Raw genomic sequence first — 22,491 nt, 5'->3', positions numbered from 1 at the left:
ATTATTGAAATACACAAAAGATCACCAGGATTTCTATACATGAGTAGGGCAAGTTGCAGATGAAAGGTGGCCGCATGCGCCTGAAACCACACCTACACATAGCCAGCGGGATTATCAGATTGTATAAATTATCAAGCAAGAGCTATACCACTGCACGACCAGCTCTACTCTCACCTACTGTATACTTACCCATCCCTTGTAAATTGTGAACCCTCGCGGGCAGAGTCCTCTCTCCTCCTCTACCAGTCGTGACCTGTGTTGTTCAAGATTATTGTACTTTTTTTTTTTTTTATTATAAATGCAAAAACTAAAAACAGGAGTTTGTGGCAAAAAGTAACAAAACACTTTATTGAACAATTAGGTCAAATTACATGATTAAAAAAGGACAACCAGACAACCAAACTGGGCAGCTTATAAATATAATGATATTACAAAGTATAAATAACAATATAGTAAAGGTGCAATTGTACTATTCTGAAGTGAGCTGGTGTTATGTACTGCACAAGACACTATCATAGAGCAAACCGCTTATTATCCATGAGAACCAGTCATGTGTCATGCATCGCACATAAACCATCCAAGGAAGCTGTAAATACACCACGTGAAACGCGCGTTGGGGATCTCTATTGCTGGGTGCTTTTATGATTCACAATGGGTAAGAGTGCAATATTATTATCTTAACATATTTAACTACAATGGGGAAAAAAAGTATTTAGTCAGCCACCAGTTGTGCAAGTTCGCCCACTTAAAAAGTTGAGAGAGGTCTGTAATTGACATCATAGGTAGACGTCAACTATGAGAGACAGAATGAGAAAACAAATCCTGAAAATCACATTGTCTGATTTGGACACATGTAATTCTTACAACTTGAAAATATACCGGTGTGTTTTTTTTTTGTGTGAAGGTGATCTGTGGGTAGGTTTTAATTCCATGGAATAAATATGTATAGACATTTAAACTAATTTGTTTTTCAAGCATACAAACCAGTTTGATTCTGAAAGTCAGAGCAAGAAAATTATACTTTTCTGCATGCCAGAGGACAAGTCCACCCATGTACTTGTTTCCACTACACACTTACCGGTCAAAACAATTTGCTCTGAGATGAAGGACTGTTTGTTTCCTTAGCTTAAACACACGTTAAAGTTTTCATTAGCTGTACTGGATCCAGCTATTACCTCTAGAGATGATATGGAGAAACTGTCAATTATAGGTGGGTAACGGGCAGCAATAGAGAAAATTATCTGATCAGATACATTTATAAATATTGTCCTAAATCTAGACAGCATAAAACTAGATAAGACAGTCAGAATCTGCACCATGTTTATTATATTGGCACGCACTGTACGATAAATTTAGTGCCTCTTACTAGATATGTTAGACACTTCTCTTTAAGCAACCTCTTGGTTGACGTACATTGGAGAAATATATCTCAAGCATTTTACTACTCCTTTGCGCCAAGTCCCCTTTTCTAGAGACTTCTTCAGAACAATCTAGAGTGACATAAAGTATGAAAAGCACATAAAATATTTACCGCACCCCATGTGTGCCAATTTTATTGCCACAGTTTATGAATTTTGTTTAGTAAGTCTTCCCTTATTCTCCTGCTCTGAATGCCAGCACCAATACAAAGGGATGATGACGAATAAAAAAAAAACCCTGCTGCCACAGAAAATTTACTTGTTGGTAAGCTTCAAAGGCATGCCATGTATAAAGCGCATTTCAGCACTCTCAAACATGTTCAAGGATTGCTAATGTTTTCAAGGACAATCGAAAGATCATAATGATGATGATTAAAGAGATACTGTACATGTCCACATTACTAATTATTCAGTATTCTCTAGTATTAGAAACAAGTAGACAAGCAAACTGATCCTGCAACCAATGGAGAAAAGCAACAGCAGCTTCTATCAAACAGGACTGTAAAAGGTCCCAAAGAGCCGGTCATTATTACCGTTTGCTTAGGACACGCCAAAATAGGAATAACTGTTTTAATCATTGTGCACAGGATCCAAGGGGTAACGTTTCTCTTAGTGGAGAGTGACCTGTCAAGCCTGGCATGCCTGCGTGAGGAAACTTTTAAGGCTTGCAATGGTCCTCTGGGAAATTAAATATTAAATTGTCTCTTCAGAGAGGAATAGTAGAAATCTAGTGCAACCTATTGGAAGTAGCATTCCAAGCTTGACATGTCACTCTCCGCAAGTAGAAACGTTACCCCTTGGATCCCAGTCAGACGCCTCTCAACCGGCCAGACCAGAGCTCACTCTTTGCACTGACGAGAGGCAGTACCCCGAAACACGGTGTCTGGAACTTGAGATTCTGGTTTGGCTTTTATCCTAAGCCATGTGATTAAGCTTGTTAAAGGGTCGATATTGACTTTTAGGATTGCTACTTCCAATAGGTGGCACTAGAGTTCTAGTCCTCTTCTTCTCTGAAGAGACAATTTGCATATACAGTTATATGAAAAAGTTTGGGCACCCCTATTAATCTTAAGCTTAATGTTTTATAAAAATTGGTGTTTTTGCAACAGCTATTTCAGTTTGATATATGTAATAACTGTTGGACACAGTAATGTTTCTGCCTTGAAATGAGGTTTATTGTACTAACAGAAAATGTGCAATCTGCATTCAAACAAAATTTGACAGGTGCATAAGTATGGGCACCTCACAAGAAAAGTGACATTAATATTTAGTAGATCCTCCTTTTGCAAAAAATAACAGCCTTTAGTCGCTTCCTGTAGCTTTTAATGAGTTCCTGGATCCTGGATGAAGGTATTTTTGACCATTCCTCTTTACAAAACAATTCCAGTTCAGTTAAGTTTGATGGTCGCCGAGCATAGACAGCCCTCTTCAAATGATCCCACAGATGTTCAATGATATTCAGGTCTGGGGACTGGGATGGCCATTCCAGAACATTGTAATTGTTCCTCTGCATGAATGCCTGAGTAGATTTGGAGTGGTGTTTTGGATCATTGTCTTGCTGAAAGATCCATCCCCTGCGTAACTTCGACTTTATCACTGATTCTTGAACATTATTGTCAAGAATCTGCTGATAATGAGTGGAATCCATGTGTCCCTCACCTTTAACAAGATTTCCGGTGCCGGCACTGGCCACACAGCCCCAAAGCATGATGGAACCTCCACCAAATTTTACTGTGGGTAGCAAGTGTTTTTCTTGGAATGCTGTGTTTTTTTGCCGCCATGCATAACACCATTTTGTATGACCAAACAACTCAATCTTGGTTTCATCAGTCCACAGGACCTTCTTCCAAAAAGAAATTGGCTTCTCCAAATGTGCTTATGCATACTTCAGCCGACTCTGTTTGTGGCGTGCTTGCAGAAACGGCTTCTTTCACATCACTCTCCCATACAGCTTCTCCTTGTGCAAAGTGCATTGTATAGTTGACCGATGCACAGTGACACCATCTGCAGCAAGTTGATGCTGCAGCTCTCTGGAGGTGGTCTGAGGATTGTCCTTGACTGATCTCACCATTCTTCTTTGCCTTTCTGATGTTTTTCTTGGCCTACCACTTCTGGCCTTAACAAGAACTGTCCCTGTGTTCTTCCATTTCCTTACTATGTTCCTCACAGTGGAAACTGACAGGTTAAATCTCTGAGACAGCTTTTTTTATCCTTCCCCTGAACAACTATGTTGAATAATCTTTGTTTTCAGATCATTTGACAGTTGTTTTGAGGAGCCCATGATGCCACTCTTCAGAGGAGATTCAAACAGGAGAACAACTTGCAAGTGGCCACTTTAAGTAGCTTTTCTCATGATTGCATACACCTGGCTATGAAGTTCAAAGCTCAATGAGGTTACAAAACCAAAAAAAGTGCTTTAGTAAGTCAGTAAAAAGTATGTAGGAGTATTTAAAACAAGAAAATGATAAGGGTGCCCATACTTATGCACCTGTCAAATTTTGTTTGAATGCAGATTGCACATTTTCTGTTAGTACAATAAACCTCATTTCAAGGCAGAAACATTACTGTGTCCAACAGTTATTACATATATCAAACTGAAATAGCTGTTGCAAAAACACCAATTTTTTATAAAACATTAAGCTTAAGATTAATAGGGGTGCCCAAACTTTTTCATATAACTGTATAATCATTGCACACAAAATTCCTCTTTAAAATACAGTTACCTAGAAAGCTGTGTGATGTAGGATGTCTCTTTTTCTTAGTGTATCTCCAGGCTTTGAAGGCATGAAGCAGCAGGAGATTTGCAACAAAATTGTGGCTAAGTTGTTGGAAGATTACCCAAAGTTCTTTGAATGTGATCTCACAGAGAAGTATGCATTGTGTGAGGACATGGCCAGAATTATTACTGTAAAAGTAAGTGGAACTTTATTTTTCATACTTTTTTTTTTCAAATATATGTCAAATGTGTTCAAGCATGTATAAATAATGAATGATGAACGAAGAGAAGGAAAATGTATAATCACTAGGGTTGAGCGAGTATGTTCTGTCCGAGTATGCTCAGGCCGAGCTCCGAGTGGTTGTAGGCTCTTTGGGGTGCTATAACACGCAGCTCAATGTCTCTTCCGAATGCCAGGCTGAATGGTTGCATCATGCAACCATTCAGCAAGACATCTAGATGTAGCAGAGCTAGACACGAGGCTGGACAAATGGATAAGATAGTTGTCAGACATCTTATCCATTATTACATTATTATTTTTTATTTTTTCTTTATTACATTATTATTTTTTATTTTTTCCATAATAAATGGGTAAAAGAGGAAGGGGGTGTTTATTTCAAATAAAGGTGTCAGTGTCTTTGTTTCTATTATAGGATTTATAGCTGCTCGGTGATAAGGTTAAATCGCTCCCGTGTGCATGATTTGCAATTGTTTGACAGCTTTATTACATGGGAGGAATGTGTAAGAAATAGACATTCCTCACATGTAATAAAACTGTCAAACAGTCGCAAATCATGCACATGGGAGCGATTCAACCATATCACCGAGCAGCTGTAAATACTCGGAGCTCGGCCCGAGCATACTCGGCGAAAGGGTTAATAGAACATACTCGCTCAACACTAATAATCACTAATGCCCTTAAAGTCCAAAAATGGCCTGCAGCCTGCGCACAGAATAAAATGTAAATGAAAAGCAGCCGATGACCGTGGTACTACTGAAAATAAATCTCTATACAAAGACCAACACCGATATTACCGCCATATAATGCCCATATAGTGGTACAGATAAGAGATTACTGTACAGTAATAAATGGTGACTTACAGCTGACATTCTTTCTGATGGAGTCATTCATTTTTCCCGTCTTTTCCATCTTGCCCAGATCACCATGACGACTTCTCCAGCCATGAATTGTCTGCAGCTTTTACAACAAAGACACATTTGACTTCTCACATTCCCAGCACTGTCCCCATGTGGTCCCAACCTCCTCATCCTGCTGATACCCCAATGTTGAGCCGCTGCTGCAGTGTCCCTATTACTGCACCTGCTGTGTGGTGCAACTGCTCCTCTTACTGCCCCACATAATAATGCCTACCACTGTGCCCATTACAAGGTAAAATACCTCCTTTGTGCTCTCTATGTTATGCACACGCCCGGGCTGAGCGGCGTGTGCGTGTGATTGTAGTGATTCCACTGGACCATGAACCGGAGAGTGCCTGGAGGGGCGTGACTAAGTATCTGGCCGATCCGACCAAGATGGCACGACGGCATACGACGCCAGTGCACCAGGGAGAAACCGGGCAGAGGGACCAGGTGCTACTCCAGGTCAAACTCCGGACACGGGGGTTGACCCACACAGGGATTACTGGATCAGGCTGGTTAGGCTGGCGCACAGACTGGAGGGTATAGGCAGGCACGACTGGTATGCAGGCAGGCGGGTAAAGGCAAGCGCAGCTAGAGTGCAGACAGGGAGGCACTAGCAGGTAGGAACACAGGCGGGATAGGACCCAGTAAACACTGGGACTCAGGAACAGGCAGGTTAGGCTGGCACAGACTGATGGATATAAGCAAACACGGCAGGTATGCAGATGGGTGGATACAGGCGAGTATGCAGGCAGGGAGGTACTGGCCGAAAGGACGGGCTGGAGCACAGAAAGGTTAAGACCCAGTACAGACTGGGTCACAGAACCGCAGATGCGGTAGACAACCACAGCAGAGAGGGAACGCCCGAAGCGGTGGGCAAGAACAGAGCAGGACGGGGCTGCAGGAGCAGCGAGCACAAGCAGGGCAGGACAGGACTGCCGGAGCAGCGGGCAGAAGCAGGGCAGGACAGGACTGCCGGAGCAGCGGGCAGAAGCAGGGCAGGACAGGACTGCCGGAGCAGCGGGCAGAAGCAGGGCAGGACAGGACTGCCGGAGCAGCGGGCAGAAGCAGGGCAGGACAGGACTGCCGGAGCAGCGGGCAGAAGCAGGGCAGGACAGGACTGCCGGAGCAGCGGGCAGAGGAGTCAGAGCAGGCTAGGCTGAGTAGGGGGGACAGGGCTCTGTTCACACAGAACAGACAGGAAGGGAAAGGCAGAGCCAGACACCCACAGGGTACTTGCAGTGAAGTAGCGAGTGGACCACAAACGGGAGTACAGAGACAACAAGCAGGAGTTAGGTACAAGTTCAGACTCTGCAGAAAAAGGAAGGGAACGGACATAGAGGAAAAACAGGTAAAGGATAGGAGAGAGTTCAGACTGGAACTGAATGTACGGAGGAGACCGACACTGCAGCGGGATACAGGAGCGGGTCTGGGAATACGGCCCCCAGAGAGGCAGGATGAACAGGCAAGGAGCGTGTACAGACAGGACAGACAAGATACAGGAGCGGGTCTAGGGAATCGGCCCCTAGAAGGCAGGAGGAACAGGCTAGGAGCGTGTTCAGACAGGTCAGACAAGATACAGGAACAGGTCTAGGTAATCGGCCCCTAGAAGGCAGGAGGAACAGGCTAGGAGCGTGTTCAGACAGGCCTGGAAATACAGCCTCCAGGATAGGCAGACAAGAGAACACAGAACAGGACCTGGCACCTTCAGAGTGCAAGCACACACTGAAAGAAACACTATGCTCAGGCAGGGATAGAAGGGAGCTGCTGAGCTATATACCAAGTGACAGACAGCAATAGGCTGAGGACGCACAAGGGGTGTGACCCACAGCAGGTACAAAAGGCAGGAAGTGATCGGGCGCCGCCCTTAAGCAGCAGAAACAGACACAAACAGACAGCATGGAGGGAAGCCAGAGAGACATTCTGGACAGGAGATCAAGTGCGCCCTCTTGCACAGTGGGAGATGGACCACCATGCAAGGACGCCGCCAGGTATGTTACACTCTAGATGGTAAAATTGCACTCTAGAAAATATTAATGCCATGTGGAAGTGCCCTAGAAAACAGTGTCCACATTTAGTCTCTAAAAAGTACCATATTTTGTGACAAACATGCAAAAGAATAAGAAATCGGGAAGAGGAAAACACTATTTCACACCACTGTAACAATTATGCTTCTTAAGTGACCATTTAACATTTAATAATGTCCCCTGAGTCCTCTATGTATAGCTCTCCTATACACAGTATGATGGGCCCACAGATCCTCATTTACACAGTATGAATGGCCCACTGCTCCCCCAAAACACAATATTAGTCCTACAGTAGTCCTCACACTGTATAATGGCCCCCACAGTAACACCACCACTATATATTGGCCCACACACTATTTAATAGTCCTCACAGTAACCCCACACTGTATAATGGCCCTCACACTTTATATTAGCCTCCACAGTAGTCCCCACACTGTATGATGGCCCGCAACCTGTTTAATGGCCTTCTCATTAGCTCGCAAACTGTATAATGGCCCCAACAGTAGTCTACACTGTATAATAGCCTTCACATTAGCTCCAACATTGCATGTTGGCCCCCACACTTTGAGGACCCCACACCATATGAGGGCTCTCTACAGTGGTCCCTACAATGTGTGCGGGTCCTTCACATTCACAGGATGTCAGAGTCCCGACACTGTGCAATTACTCCACTGCATCAGAACTCTGAAGTCCTGTGTGCACGCAGGCGGCTCGGCCAGTGCATCATCCTGCCTTTCTGTAAACCGCAGGCTAAAAGCAACAAAACTGAGAGCAGTAGTGCAGGGAGATCATATTGCCCTGCATTACCGCAGAGCTTAAGGAGGGGTCAAACTAAATTTCATTCTAAATCCCTATCTTTTAAGTGACGTAATCTAAGCTATCTTCTAATATACTTGTATTTAAACTTCCCTAGCGTTACTGCTATTTTATTTAATTTTCCTATTTGCTATGTGATGACTCTTCGTTTGAGAATCCCAGGGATACATAATTCCCCCCAAAAAAATTAGGTGTGGAATGCACCCAATGAATGCGTAAGGCCATGTTCACACGTTTAGTATTTGATCAGTATTTTACCTCCAGTATTTGTAAGCCAAAACCAGGAGTGGGTGATAAATACAGAAGTGGTGACGTGTTTCTATTATACTTTTCCTCTGATTGTTCCATTCCTGATTTTGGTTTACAAATACTGATGTAAAATACTGATCAAATACTGAACGTGTGAACGTGGCCTGATACCTACTCATGGAATGGAGTGTCTCAACTCTAAAAAAGGTGGACCTAAAGAGTATATAAAAAAAATGCAAATTTTTATTATAGATACAAAATACATAAAAAATAAGTAAAGACAAAAAATGGCAGTCAATGGCTCAGAAAGCAGACAATAGCATACATCTCGGGCAGTAATTGTATAATGGTGGAAATAATATTAAGTACTGCTAAGTAGGTCCATGAGGTAGAATGTATCTCAAAAAGTGCAATTGTGCCTCAAAATAACATGTGAACAAATAATCCTAATAAATGGACCTAATTAAAACAAACAGCAAAGTAGTAGCACTGCTCACCCAAGTAAGAATATGTCCCTGTATCAAATGTCCGCAGCCCTGACTCGCATTTTGCATGGGCTTCCATGGGGGGCTGTCAAGCTGTTAGTCAAGTCAAGTGGGGTGAGGGAAGAAGTCGGTGGTGAGTTTGCCCCCTTGACTCTTCCACCTGTTTCAAGTAGTTTTCAGAGTAAAGCATAGTTGTTTGTAATGGGAAGCCTGATCTTGTCCTTGAGTGTCTTGACAGGGCACTTTAAGGATGCCCTTGAGGAGGATCACAGGCTTTGGGCTATTCAGCTGATTGAAAGGGCCAGGGTGTCCACATTTTGTTTGGCAGTCACATATATCAATCTACTTAGCTCCTCCTGTTGATCCCTTGTTCTCATGGTAGATAATCTGCTGCCAGAAGTGTCTGGCAATGGCCTGTATGGAGGGGTTCAGAAGTGTAGCCTGCACTGATTGAGTGTTCGGCCAACTATAACTTTAGTTCACATTTGCACTGTTATTTGGGCATTTCTGTTACATAATATGAACAGAAAAACGAAAGCAACGTAATTGCCAAACCCCAGCAAGAAACAGCCCCCAATTGATGATAATGGGTTTCAATTAAGGTGTTCAGAATTATACATGGCAAAATAACGCAACACACTGTGCTATTTTTCTCATTATTTATGGCCAGATCTGCTACAGTCTCAGAACGGAGCCTCCAACGCAGATGTGAGCAGAGCCTAATGTGTATGGCCAGCTTTCAGAGTAGGTTACTTAGGAGTGCCCGGCATTACAAACCGTGTCCACAAGCTGTACACCTTTTTCCTTGTCACATGTGTGCCGCACACTTATTTTCTCCTCCATTCTTCTTATTGCCCCTCACATGTGATTTCAATAAATTTTTCTTTTGTAGCCTAGTGAATAGAGTGACATGGGTAAAAAAAATATTTGTTTTTTTCTCACTGCATTTAGGCAATATGCCCTGGGACCCCCAATAGAGCCATAGAGTGCTGACACAAAGCTGAAATGGACCCATATTTGTGCCCCTGTGAAAAGGCAGCCGCCACCGAAAAAAAAAGTAGAAACTCCATTAATTTGAACTCCATGGTGATCTCTGAATCCTGTTTTTGGAGGATTTGGACAGAGCTCCCGGACATCTGCATTAATACAGTGTAAATAGGGCTTTAGATATCATACCGTACATTTTGATAAGGCGCCAATCCTTCTGCTTCAGATAGTCTTTTATTATTGCCCATGCACATTTTATCATTTTCATCACTTTCACTGCTTTGTACCATGAAGCAACCTACACTCTACTTATCTATACGCAGATTGACTTCAGATAAGTTCACGTTTTTCTGCATTTTCCATTTAATGATGCAGGTAGACTTAAGAGCATGTCAGCAAAAATGGGAGCTGTTGTTTTCATACATAAACTCCCACTCATACTGTGAATTGGCAGAAGCCTCGTATTTCCACACATGTTGTGTCTTCAGAGCTGCGGTCAGACACTTCACTACAAGAACAGATTGTCTGCCAGTGGCTTAGCTGAATGACATGGTAAATAGATTAGCTGTAGGTTACTCTGTCTCGGTGCATACACAACTCATTGGGGTTCAGGTCCGGATTGGCTGTCATTCTCTAAAAGTTCTACAATGGTATCATTTTGCTGATATTAACCTGCAAAGTACTTTTTGTGTTTTATTTAAAGCCTGAAACATGCCTCATTCTTCCACCATAATATTATCTGAATGCTGCAATTATAGAAAACCGTTCCTCATCTAGTGCATGTTTAGAACTCTTAGAGCCGTCATACACATTAGCTATCAGCCGAATGATGGATCAGCGCCAAACGCTCGGCCAGCAGCTGTCCCATACACAGGGCCACTCCTGTGTTCTATGTCAGAGAGCCACTGTCAGACTTGTCAGGCAGAGAACCAAAGGTTTGACAGTCCGAAATCTGATACACTGGATCCTTAACTTCCACATTTTTCAGAGGCCCCCATACATATTAGACTGTTATCCAAACCCGTCGATATTGGCGAAAAAAACCCACAGTGTTTTATAGTGACAGTAAAGTGAATGTGATTTCTGAAATCTCATGATCATGGTGCTTATTTTTTCCTTTCAGATTTGAACCATCAAAGTTTTTTTACAGGTCTGAAGTACACTAATTCTAATAAGTTTTGCCATCTTTTTCCACCAATTTAAATGAATGGGAAATGAGCACAAGTAAAAACACGCCAACAACGCGCGTGTTTTACGCAGCGTTTTTCCTTCCAACGCTCTGGTTTTTGCTGCTGAAAAATCTACAAATACTCAGTGTGTGCACATAGCCATAAACTGGTGTTTTGCTTTTCCTAGGAATATAATTCAGAGAGGCCCGTTGTCCCACCAAGGATGGTTGAAGTTCAAGTGGCTTCTCGGTCACCTAGAGGAAAGGTTAGTTGAACATTTCAAGGCTGTAAATGAGCCCTCCTTTTTGGTGTCTGGCTGGTGTTCTTACAAATAATATTTTTTGCACTTTACACAGACACAGATCCTGGAAGAAACACTGAAGACAAGTAATGTTGAATTAAACTTACCCAAATTATCTCCAAGATTTACGGTATGACAATTTTTTTCTAAATAAGATTTTAGATATTCAATTAAATTTTCACATGTGAGTTTACCGATATGTCCAGACGTGCAAGGGGTAAAGATGTACGTACATCCTCATAGACACAGTGCAGCTGTGATTTTTAGACTAGCAGTTCCAACTAGGTGTAAAAAAGGGGGAATAATGCACAGTAATTATCGTTTCAGCTATGGGATATAAACATAGGGGCTACAGGGTATAAGCATATGAGAATAAGCTTATTTTGGTAATCTTTCTGTCAGACATCGCATCATAATCACCAGGTTAAAGACATTTTAATAAGAATTGCCTACTCTAATTAAATAAGAGAAGAAGTAACAAAAACTAAAAAAGGTACGCTTGTACGCAGTTTTTGAAAAAACTCGGCAGGGAGGTTGTTCCAAACACCTTGGAAAACTAACAACAGATCTTCTATAGATGTAGACTTGTGCAAATCTTTCTGTCTCTTCATGTAATCCCATACAGACTTGATGTTGAGATTAGATACTGTTAAAGTCAAGGGGTAGTCACCCAAATATTGTTTTAATTTAGATTTCTCTCTTATTCATTAACTTTGCATTTTGCTAAATGATAAAAATAAACTATTAACACTTCTATATTTGAAAGCATTCTTACTTTGCAGCATTTTTCACACACATGCCTATAACCTTTGCACAGTACTGTATACATTTCAGGTCAGGCACAGGTGTATGGATGCAGCGGGCCCGGAAGCTGAGCATGCTTCATGCACAACAGAAGCTGGCTGTATTACACAGCCGGGACAATACTCCAACAGCAGCAGCAGGGGCTAAGTCTGTGTCTGACAGCAATATTTAAATAATTACGAAGTAGTGACACAATTGCGAAGTGTCGATGACTTACCAAGGTAGCCAAGCATCTGCCGAAGGCCTCCTGTGCCACAATCTTGGTGCTTCTATGAAGCCCAGCCCATTAATTTCTATATATAATGCAATATAAGGGGAACTAAGAAAATTTGTAATAAATATTTTTTTTTATGAAAAAGCTTAATTCACCCCACTTTTGCCAATCAAAAAATAAATAAAAAAAATCTTAAAACATATTTGGTATTGTCGCATCCATAGAAGTCCACTTTATCAAAATGTAAACCTATTTAACCCCATACAGTTAACATAATATGTACTCCAAAATGATAACCATAAAAGCTACTATGTAACATGCAAAAAACAAGCCATCATACAGCTACCTACGAAAAAAATAAAGTTATCTGTCTCAGAAAATAGCGTCACCAACCCAAATTGGTTGTTTTTGAAAGATCAGAATTTTTTTTAAAACCGTAAAGAGAAACCTGTATAAATTGGATATCCCCAAAATTGTACTGACCTTTCAAATCAACTTTCCAGGTTTTTTTTATACTGCACAGTGAGCACTGTAAAAGTACAACTTGTCACAAAAAAAAAAAAAAAAGGTCTTCTTACTTTGATGTTGATGGATTTATGAAGTTATGGCTCATGGAAGATGGAGAGGAAAAAAAACAAAAGCGCAAAAATTAAAAAAAAAAAATTGCCAGGTTCATGACAAATGACATACATTTACTTCATATGTCATGCCCCTGCCTTTGATATGGGCTCACCCTCTGAGCCCGCATCTTTCCCAGCAAGTGATGATGGATGATTTAATCAGCCATCATGTGCCTTTAACAGCCACTGATGGAGCTGAGCTACGCCTGCGACTGATATCCTGTTACATGCCGCTGTCAATCTCTGACAGCGGCATTAAACATGCGCCAGCGCTGATGGGTTGTCATGACAGCCGAGGATCTACTGAAGTGCTTGTCATGACGATTCTCCTGAAAACCCGGAGATCATAGGTTTTCACTATACTTCGCAGCTTCAAGTTCCCTAAGGGGACTATTAAATACAGTAAAAAGTTTTTAAAAATATGAAAAAAATAAAAAAACACATTCAAATCACGGCACTTTTACCCCATGAAAAATAAAACCATTAAAAGTACATATATTTGGTATTGCTGCATTTGTAAAAGTCCGATATATCAAAATATAAAATAAATTAATCCGATCGGTAAACGGTGTAACGAGAAAAAAAATTAAAATGGCAGAATTATGTTTTTTTTTGGCCATTGCAATAAAATGCAATAAGAGGTGATCAAAACATCATATCTACCCCTAAATGGAATCCGTAAAAAACGTCAGCTCAGGCTGCAAAAAATAAACCTTCACACATCCCTATATCCCGAAAATTGAAAGCGTAACAGGTCTCGGAATATGGCAAAACAAGCTAATTTTTTTATTTTTTTTTACAAATTTCCATAATTTTCTTTCACCACTTAAATAAAAAAAAAACTATGCATGTTTGGTGTTTGCATAATCGTACAGTTTACCGTATATTGAACATGGTAAATAAAAAAGCCAAAAAACACATGTAAAATTGCACTTTTTTTGCAATTTCAACACACTTGGAGTTTTTTTCCGACTTTCTAGCACTTTCACATGATAAAATGAACGGTGTCATTCAAAAGTACAACTTGTGCCACAAAAAAAAACGAGCCCTCATATAGCTACGTGGACGGAAAAATAAAAAAGTTATGGTTCTTGGATGAAGGAGAGGAAAACAAGAAAAAAGGAAATTGGCCATAGTGTGAAGGTGTAATAGGGTTTATAATGGTGAGGTGAGGGAAAGCAGCAACATTAACCCTGTACCATCTCTCTACTAGCTTGGGTTTTTTCTAGCAGAGAGATGTTAGCATACTATTATGTTATAGGGATTTTCCTGGACTAAATTTTAATGGCCAGTACAGAGGAGAAATTATGAAAACAGTGTGACGTCCAGCATTCATTCTAGCTAAGTAAGGGGGCCAGTTTATTATTTACCGGGCAGCGCTTCATACATTTTATAGTGACTATTTCTAATTCAAACAAATGGGTCTGGGCTAGGCATAACTACGGCCAATGAACAATGCAGAGGAGGAGGTGCTCTAGTCTCTCTATTTTGATGGTTTGCAACAGGGCTGTGGAGTCGGTAAGCCAAACCTCCTACTCCTCAATTTCCCTGACTCACGACTCCGACTCTGCCTCTCTACATAAAGTGCAGCACAGATTCATCTCAACTAAAAGCCTAGATCCTTAGATCAGGAACAGAACAGACATTTATAGGACATTTCATAACTTTCCCAAATTCTTATGAACACATTTACAGCACATCCTGCATTGTACCAATGAACCCAATTTATTACGGTATAAATTTTAGGATTCGGAGTAGGTCCATTTTATACCGACTCCACCAAAATGGACACCGACTCCGACTCCACAGCCCTGGTTGGCAAGGGTGCTGGAGGTGGGACCCTCCAGCATTCCAATATTAACGACCTATTCTAAAAATATACCATAAATATTGTAGTCCAAAAAAATGCCTTTAAAGTGTATTTTATGGTTTAGAAAACCAATTTTACTAATAGCCTCCTAGAAAAGTCTAAGCTAATAGCATGGTCTACTAGTCCATCTATGTGGGTGATGACTAGCTATAAAGACTCTCATACTAGAGCATACATCTCAAACTCTGGCCCGTCGGCCAAATCTGGCCTGCTGGGCAATTATATTTGGCCTGCGACACAAGTACCAACACCCCTATGTGGGACCATTATTCTGTAAGGAGGACTTTGTGGAGCCCATTATACTGTATAGAAGGCAACCTGGGGCTCATAATACTATAAGGAGGACTATGTGGGGCCCATTATACTGTATGGAGAACTATGTTGGGCCATTATACTGTATGGAGAACTATGTGGGGCCATTATACTGTATGGAGGACTATGTGGGGCCCATTAAACTGTATACTGGTTGGCCCACGACTTTGTCCAAGTTTTCCATTTTGGCCCTCTGTGTATTTGAGTTTGACATCCCTGTACTAGAGGATCAAAATGTTCATGTATTACCATGTTACTGATGCTGAATAAATTCGCAATTTATCTGGGACTCTATCATGAAAACAGACAAGCCCTTTAAAACCAGTGTTGTGTATGATTGTTTTTTACTAATTCTTTGTTTCTTCTGGTTTTTTTTCTATTTTTTTTAATTTTATTTGTATTCTGTTTTCTGATTATGGGGGCTGTGATCCTGTCTAACCTGCAATCAATAGCACCACATGGGCTATAGGAACCTGTAGCCTGGCCATATTCTTTAACTTCTATTGAAGTGCTTTCTATGCATGCTTTATGATCTGCACAGATGTAAGTGTGCCAGCAAGTGTCAGTGACAAGGGTGAAAACTGCACAATTTCAGAAATTTGCAATAAATATAGTGACATTGAAAGACAAAGCTCACCGAAAATCCCTAATAAAAAGGTCACTAACCGCAGTAAATTTACAGTTCCCAACCAGTTAGAGTACAAAATCTGCCTGGAACAATTATTAATTATGCCCCAAAAATTATTTTTGGTTGTAAGTGCCACGTGAATCAGTGCCAGATCCCAGTTTTTCATGGGGAATAAAATAATTGATGTCATAGGAAATACATGCTCATGTATAATAATTTGCTGATGAGTGTTTTGATCTTAAAATAAGATAGGGATGCCTGATGTTTTTCTTCGAGAAATGTGATGTTTTGTTTTAGTAGACAATGTTCATATACAGTACAGACCAAAAGTTTGGACACACCTTCTCATTTAAAGATTTTTCTGTATTTTCATGACTTTGAAAATTGTACATTCACACTGAAGGCATCAAAACTATGAATTAACACATGTGGAATTATATACTTAACAAAAAAGTGTGAAACAACTGAAAATATGTCTTATATTCTAGGTTCTTCAAGGTAGCCACCTTTTGCTTTGATGACTGCTTTGCATACTCTTGGCATTCTCTCGATGAGCTTCAAGAGGTAGTCACCGGAAATGGTTTTCACTTCACAGGTGTGCCCTGTCAAGTGGTTTTAATAAGTGGGATTTCTTGCCTTATAAATGGGGTTGGGACCATCAGTTGTGTTGTGCAGAAGTCAGGTGGATACACAACTGACAGTCCTACTGAATAGACTGTTAGAATTTGTATTATGGCAAGAAAAAAGCAGCTAAGTAAAGGAAAACGAGTGGCCATCATTCATTTCTTAAAGTAAGGTCAGTCAGTCCGAAAAATTGGGCAAACTTTGAAAGTGTCCCCAAGTGCAGTTGCAAAAACCATCAAGCGCTACAAAGAAACTGGCTCACGTGAGGACCGCCCCAGGAAAGGAAGACCCAGAGTCATCTCTGCTTCTGAGGATAAGTTTATCCGAGTCACCAGCCTCAGAAATCGCAGGTTAACAGCAGCTCAGATTAGAGACCAGGTCAATGCCACACAGAGTTCTAGCAGCAGACACATCTCTTCAACAACTGTTAAGAGGAGACTTTGTGCAGCTGGCCTTCATGGTAAAATAGCTGCTAGGAAACCACTGCTAAGGACAGGTAACAAGCAGAGAAGACTTGTTTGGGCTAAAGAACACAAGGAATGGACATTAGACCAGTGGAAATCAGTGCTTTGGTCTGATGAGTCCAAATTTGAGATCTTTTGTTCCAACCACCGTGCATTTGTGCGACGCAGAAAAGGTGAACGGATGAACTCTACATGCCTGGTTCCCACCGTGAAGCATGTAGAAGGAGGTGTGTTGGTATGGGGGTGCTTTGCTGGTGACACTGTTGGGGATTTATTCAAAATTGAAGGCATACTGAACCAGGATGGCTACCAGAGCATCTTGCAGCGGCATGCTATTCCATCCGGTTTGCGTTTAGTTGGACCATCATTTATTTTTCAACAGGACAATGACCCCAAACACACCTCAAGGCTGTGTAAGGGCTATTTGACCAAGAAGGAGAGTGATGGGGTGCTACGCCAGATGACCTGGCCTCCACAGTCACCAGACCTGAACCCAATCGAGATTGTTTGGGGTGAGCTGGACCGCAGAGTGAAGGCAAAAGAGCCAACAAGTGCTAAGCATCTCTGGGAACTCCTTCAAGATTGTTGGAAGACCATTTCCGATGACTACCTCTTGAAGCTCATCAAGAGAATGCCAAGAGTGTGCAAAGCAGTCATCAAAGCAAAAGGTGGCTACTTTGAAGAACCTAGAATAGAAGACCTATTTTCAGTTGTTTCACACTTTTTTGTTAAGTATATAATTCCACATGTGTTAATTCATAGTTTTGATGCCTTCAGTGTGAATGTACAATTTTCATAGTCATGAAAAATCTTTAAATGAGAAGGTGTGTCCAAACTTTTGGTCTGTGCTGTATGTCACATATACTATATCCTTACTGCAACAGAGCCACGCCACTTACTTTTTAATGGTAATAGCTACGCTACATGATTTTTTACATTATGTTTTGGCAGGAAACTTTGATTGATGTTCAGCATGGAAGCAATCCAAAAATTGTTGTTCCTTATATTTCACCAAGAAAAAAGGTAAAACGAAGAAACATGGGATAATTGTAGTTTTCAGATTAATATGGAGCTGTGTATTAAGTGAAATGTGCCATACATAGTCATGTGCACCATTAGTCCTTGTAACCCCTACCTTCACAGTGTCCTCACCTTCACACAGTCCTGAGATGCCCTCTCTGCTGGCAGGAATGTGCACGTGAGCAGTATTAATTACTGCATGGATTTCAGCTAACAGACACCGATTTAGGAAGAGCACACGAACTACCATTATGTGTTTGCTGCTTTTAGCTGGGGGCCTTTGGTTGCAATCAATCGACTCTGTCCTAGCACCTCCTTCCAATGCCTAATTTTGGCAAATGATGACTTGGGCCAAAACTGCAACTTCAGCCATGACACAGGTCGTGGTCAATGATCTGTATGTGCCGCTGCTTCACCGCAGCATAATGCAGGTGAATGGGATCACATTGGAGCCCTTAAGGCAGGGATGTCAAACTCAAACACACAGAGGGCCAAAATGAAAAACTCAGACAAAGTCACGGGCCAACCAGAATACAGTATATTGGGCCCCACATAGTCCTCCATTCAGAATAGTGGGCCACCCATAGTCCTCCACACAGAATAATGGGCCCCACATAGTCCTCCATACAGAATAATGGCTCCACATAGGGATGGCGGTTCTGGTGTCGCGGGCCAAATATAATCACCCTGTAGGCCAGATGTGGCCCTCGGGCCGGAGTTTGACACGTATGCCTTAAGGTATCGCGACCCATCTGTATAATAGAAACACGTGCACCACTTCTTTATTTTTCACCCACTCCTGATTTTGACTTACAAATACTGACCAAATAATGAACATGTGAATGTGGCCTAAACCTTGCTCTGACATATTGTTTAATGCATGTATGAAGAATAAGAATGCTGTTAGGGCTCATGCACATAACCGTAAAAATCGGACGAGGGCAATCTGGTGTGTTGACGGATACCACTTGTCCCCCTGGTATTCAATGACGCCATGCACTGCAAAAAAAATCACAGTATGCATGATTTTCCTGCAATAATTGTAACACACTTGGTCAATCAAGTCTATGTGTCTATGAAAAAATCAGACTGCACTTGGATGACACTCCGATTTTCACGGACAGCCTGAACGGAGAAGATGGAGAAACTTTTTTTTTTTATTCTCCACATCCGAGAAAATTGGATTTCAATCTGATCATACACTGATCAAACTCTGATCAGACCGATTAGCATAATTGGACCAATTTTCTCAGATGAAAGAAAACGGTTGTGTGACCATAGCCTTACTGACTGAGTAATGTTAGAATTGCTTTCCTTGTTTTTGTTTTGTGTTTTTTTTTCCAGTTTAAAGCTGTTGAGCAGTGGTTTTCTGGCGGGGAGTTAGTCGATGCTGACTGGGCATGCTAGTAGCGAGGAAACCATTACTAGTCCCCACTATTGCACTGCAAGGATCGGCACTTAGGTGTTCCATAAGACTATGGCCAAACAGTGATATGTGTTGCTCTACATTTCATTTACAGTGTCATGTTGCGACATTGTGTGGCATTATAGCGACACTGACACAGAGTTGCAAATGTTTGAGATTTAATTTTCTGTGGTTGGTTGTAAGTCACACAGGATACACTTGCCGTACACATCAATGCAAGTGACAGCCACTTGCATATGACTTGACTGTTTTTTATTACAGCTCTATCATAGTCTTACAACAGCAAGTGGCAGACAGGTTGCAAAAATGTTTTCGGTCATGCGACATGTCAGAGACATGTCGCCAGGGCCATATTCATTTTATTACTGTGAACATTTGGTTTTCTTTTTTTTTTATGAAGCAAACTACAAATAGGACAAAAGTGTGCATAACTATTCACTCCCTTATAGTCAGTACTTTGTAGAACCTTCTTTTGCTGCAATTACAGCTGCAAGTCGCTTTGAATAAGTCTCTATAAGCTTTCTATATCTTGCCACTGGGATTTTTGCCCATTTCTCAAGGCAAAACTGTTCCAGCTCCTTCAACTTAGATGGTTTCCTCTGGTGAACAGTAATCTTCAAGTCTTACCACAGATTCTCAATTGGATTAAGGTCTGGGCTTTGATAAAGCCACTCCAAAACATTTACATGTTTCCCCTTAAACCACTCGAGTTTTGCTTTAGCAATATGCTTTAGGTTATTGTCTTGTTGAAAGCTGAACCTCTATCCCAGTCTCAAATCACTAACCGACTAAAACAGGTTTTGCTCAAGAATATCCCTGCATTTTGCAACATCCTTCTTCTCCTCGACTCAGACCATTTTTCCTGTAACTGCTGTCGAAAAAGGTCCCCACAGCATGATGCTGCCACAACCATGTTTCACTATGGGGATGGTGTTTTTGGGGTGATAAGCTGTGTTGGTTTGGTGCCGGACATAGCGTTTACCTTGGTGGCCAAGAAGTTCAGTTTTGGTCTTATCTGACCACAACACTTTCCTCTACACATTTGGGGAATCTCCGACATGTCTTTTGGCAAACTCAAAACGAGCTTTACAATTTTTGTGTAAGCAAAGGCTTTTTTCTGCCTACTCTTCCATAAAGGCCACCTCTATGGAGTGTACGGCTTATTGTGATCATATGGACAGATACTTCAGTCTCTGCTTGGGAACTCTGCAGCTCCTTCAGGCTTATTTTTGGTCTCTGTGCTGCCTTTCTGATTAATACCCTCCTTGCTGAGAGTTTTGGTGGGTGGCCCTGTCTTGACAAGTTTGTTGTGGTACCATGTTCTTTCCATTTGATGATAATGGATTTGATGGTGCTCTGGGGATCCTCAGATATTGGGATATTTTTTTTATAACCCAACCCTGACTTGTACTTCAACAACTTTGTCCATGGCTTGTTTTCAGATCTCCTTGGACTTCATGGTGTTGTTTGGTTAGTGGTGCCTCTTGCTTAATGGTGTTGCAGCCTCTGTGGCCTTTCAGAAAAGGTGTGTATATGTTGAAAGGACATGTGACACTTAGATTGCACACAGGTGGACTTCCTTTCACTAAGCTTGTGACTTATGAAGGTAATTGCTTGCACCAGAAATTTTTAGGGGCTTCATAGCAAAAGGGGTGAATAAATTTGCACATGCCAATTTTGAGTTATTTGATCCCATAAATTTAATTTATGCCTATATTTTTCTCACCTCACTTTACCAACTGAGACTATTTAATGCTGATGCATCACACACAAATCAGATTACAAAAATATTGAAACACAGGTAATTTAACAAAATAGGTAAAAAACCAAGGGGGTGAATACTTTTGCAAGCCATTGTAGTACTGTACAGCAACATGCCCTAGGTTTTGTCATGTGAATCAGACTGACAGGTTCCCTTTAACCTGCAACAAATGTCTTTTAACATAAGAACAGATTAAAAGCACAGCCTGAGTTTATAGAATTACAGTTCTCTGGAGAAGCAGAATAAAGCACGTACGCACCAAAGGATTGGAACAAAATAAAACAAAAAGGCATAATGTTTCTGTGAGCTGGCTAAAAATAACCAGATTTTCAAAGATTACGCATTGATGGCCTCTTTGCATTTGCTAATTGTTTCCGGCTTGTATGTCAGTTTTGTTCAGGGTACACAATGTTTAAAAGGCAGGAAAACCACAAGGCATTTGTCATGCTGCTGACACCAGGGCAGCCGTATATAATCTGGGACCCTCGCTGATTCTGCTTTATAGTTTGAGAAGAAAGCAGTTCTGTTACTTGAAATCTGTGGCACACAAGCTGTACCCACAAGTATCATCACTATTTGTAGACCTAATCTCTTACTGTGTCAGCCATTAATACATTATTATACTTTTATTTCTAAAGCCATGGATCACAGCTGAGGGCCATGTGCAAGAGCCACGTGAGAGCCCCCCAGCAACCAGCATACCCAGAATTTACAAATCTAGAGCTGCTCTTTGCAGTGGCTATTTCTGCTTTGGACAACAGAAAATGTAGTATGTATTACCTGTGTACACAACACTTGGATATGGTTATGGTTACACCCACTAGGGTCTAAGGTAGTAAAAGTAATATACCAGCCTGTCTCTGTAGACATTTCAGACACATTCAGCCAATCCTAATTTTCTAATTGGCCGATCACAGATCATCCAATCCCAGAGTCTGATTGATGTGATGAAGCAGTGTCTATTAGACTCTATTAGGCCCCCTCCCTGTCTACACCCATGTTCAGCTGAAGGGCTACCCAAGTTATATGTCTGCTCCTTAACCGTAGTGAAAAAAATAATTTCAGCACTACAAGGTGTGTACTACTAGATATGGCTTCATGTGTTTTTGTTTTTTGACATTGACTAGTGGACCTTTGTACTCATAGATGAAGAGTCTAGAAATTAGAAGTAGCCATATGGTTATTATTGATGTAGACGGGGCGGTTGCCTATGTTGAGTATTTCCTGTCCCTACTATGTAAAAGAATTCTGCCCCTTTCCCATCATTGTGTTGAATTGTGCTTTTCCTATAGACTAGTGCATGTTGGTAATATTCCAGAAGTACCGTATTTTTCGGACTATAAGACGCACCGGACCATAAGACGCCCCTAGATTTTAGAGGAGGAAAATAAAAAAAAAATTTAAGCAAAAAATGTGGTCATGATGCACTTTTAAGGGGG

The 22,491-nt window shown here is 41.3% G+C and overlaps 1 protein-coding gene across 5 annotated transcripts in view; it reads left to right on the top strand.

Moving 5' to 3' along the window:
* Window positions 1-22,491, top strand: part of FAM13A (family with sequence similarity 13 member A) — a 246,068-nt gene that overhangs the window by 100,012 nt on the left and 123,565 nt on the right. For all 5 annotated transcript variants that reach the window (XM_073638068.1, XM_073638063.1, XM_073638065.1 and 2 more), the window contains exons 5-8: window positions 4,181-4,331; window positions 11,195-11,272; window positions 11,364-11,438; window positions 17,796-17,867. In XM_073638068.1, coding sequence (XP_073494169.1) covers window positions 4,181-4,331; window positions 11,195-11,272; window positions 11,364-11,438; window positions 17,796-17,867 — 376 coding nt within the window. The remainder of the gene's footprint in view (window positions 1-4,180; window positions 4,332-11,194; window positions 11,273-11,363; window positions 11,439-17,795; window positions 17,868-22,491) is intronic.

Source organism: Phyllobates terribilis, unplaced genomic scaffold, assembly GCF_046119375.1.
Source record: "Phyllobates terribilis strain yellow unplaced genomic scaffold, ASM4611937v1 Scaffold_1__5_contigs__length_1240528914, whole genome shotgun sequence".
NCBI lineage: Eukaryota > Metazoa > Chordata > Amphibia > Anura > Dendrobatidae > Phyllobates > Phyllobates terribilis.
Note: the sequence above shows the minus strand (reverse complement) of the source record. Positions and strands in the feature narration are given on the sequence as shown.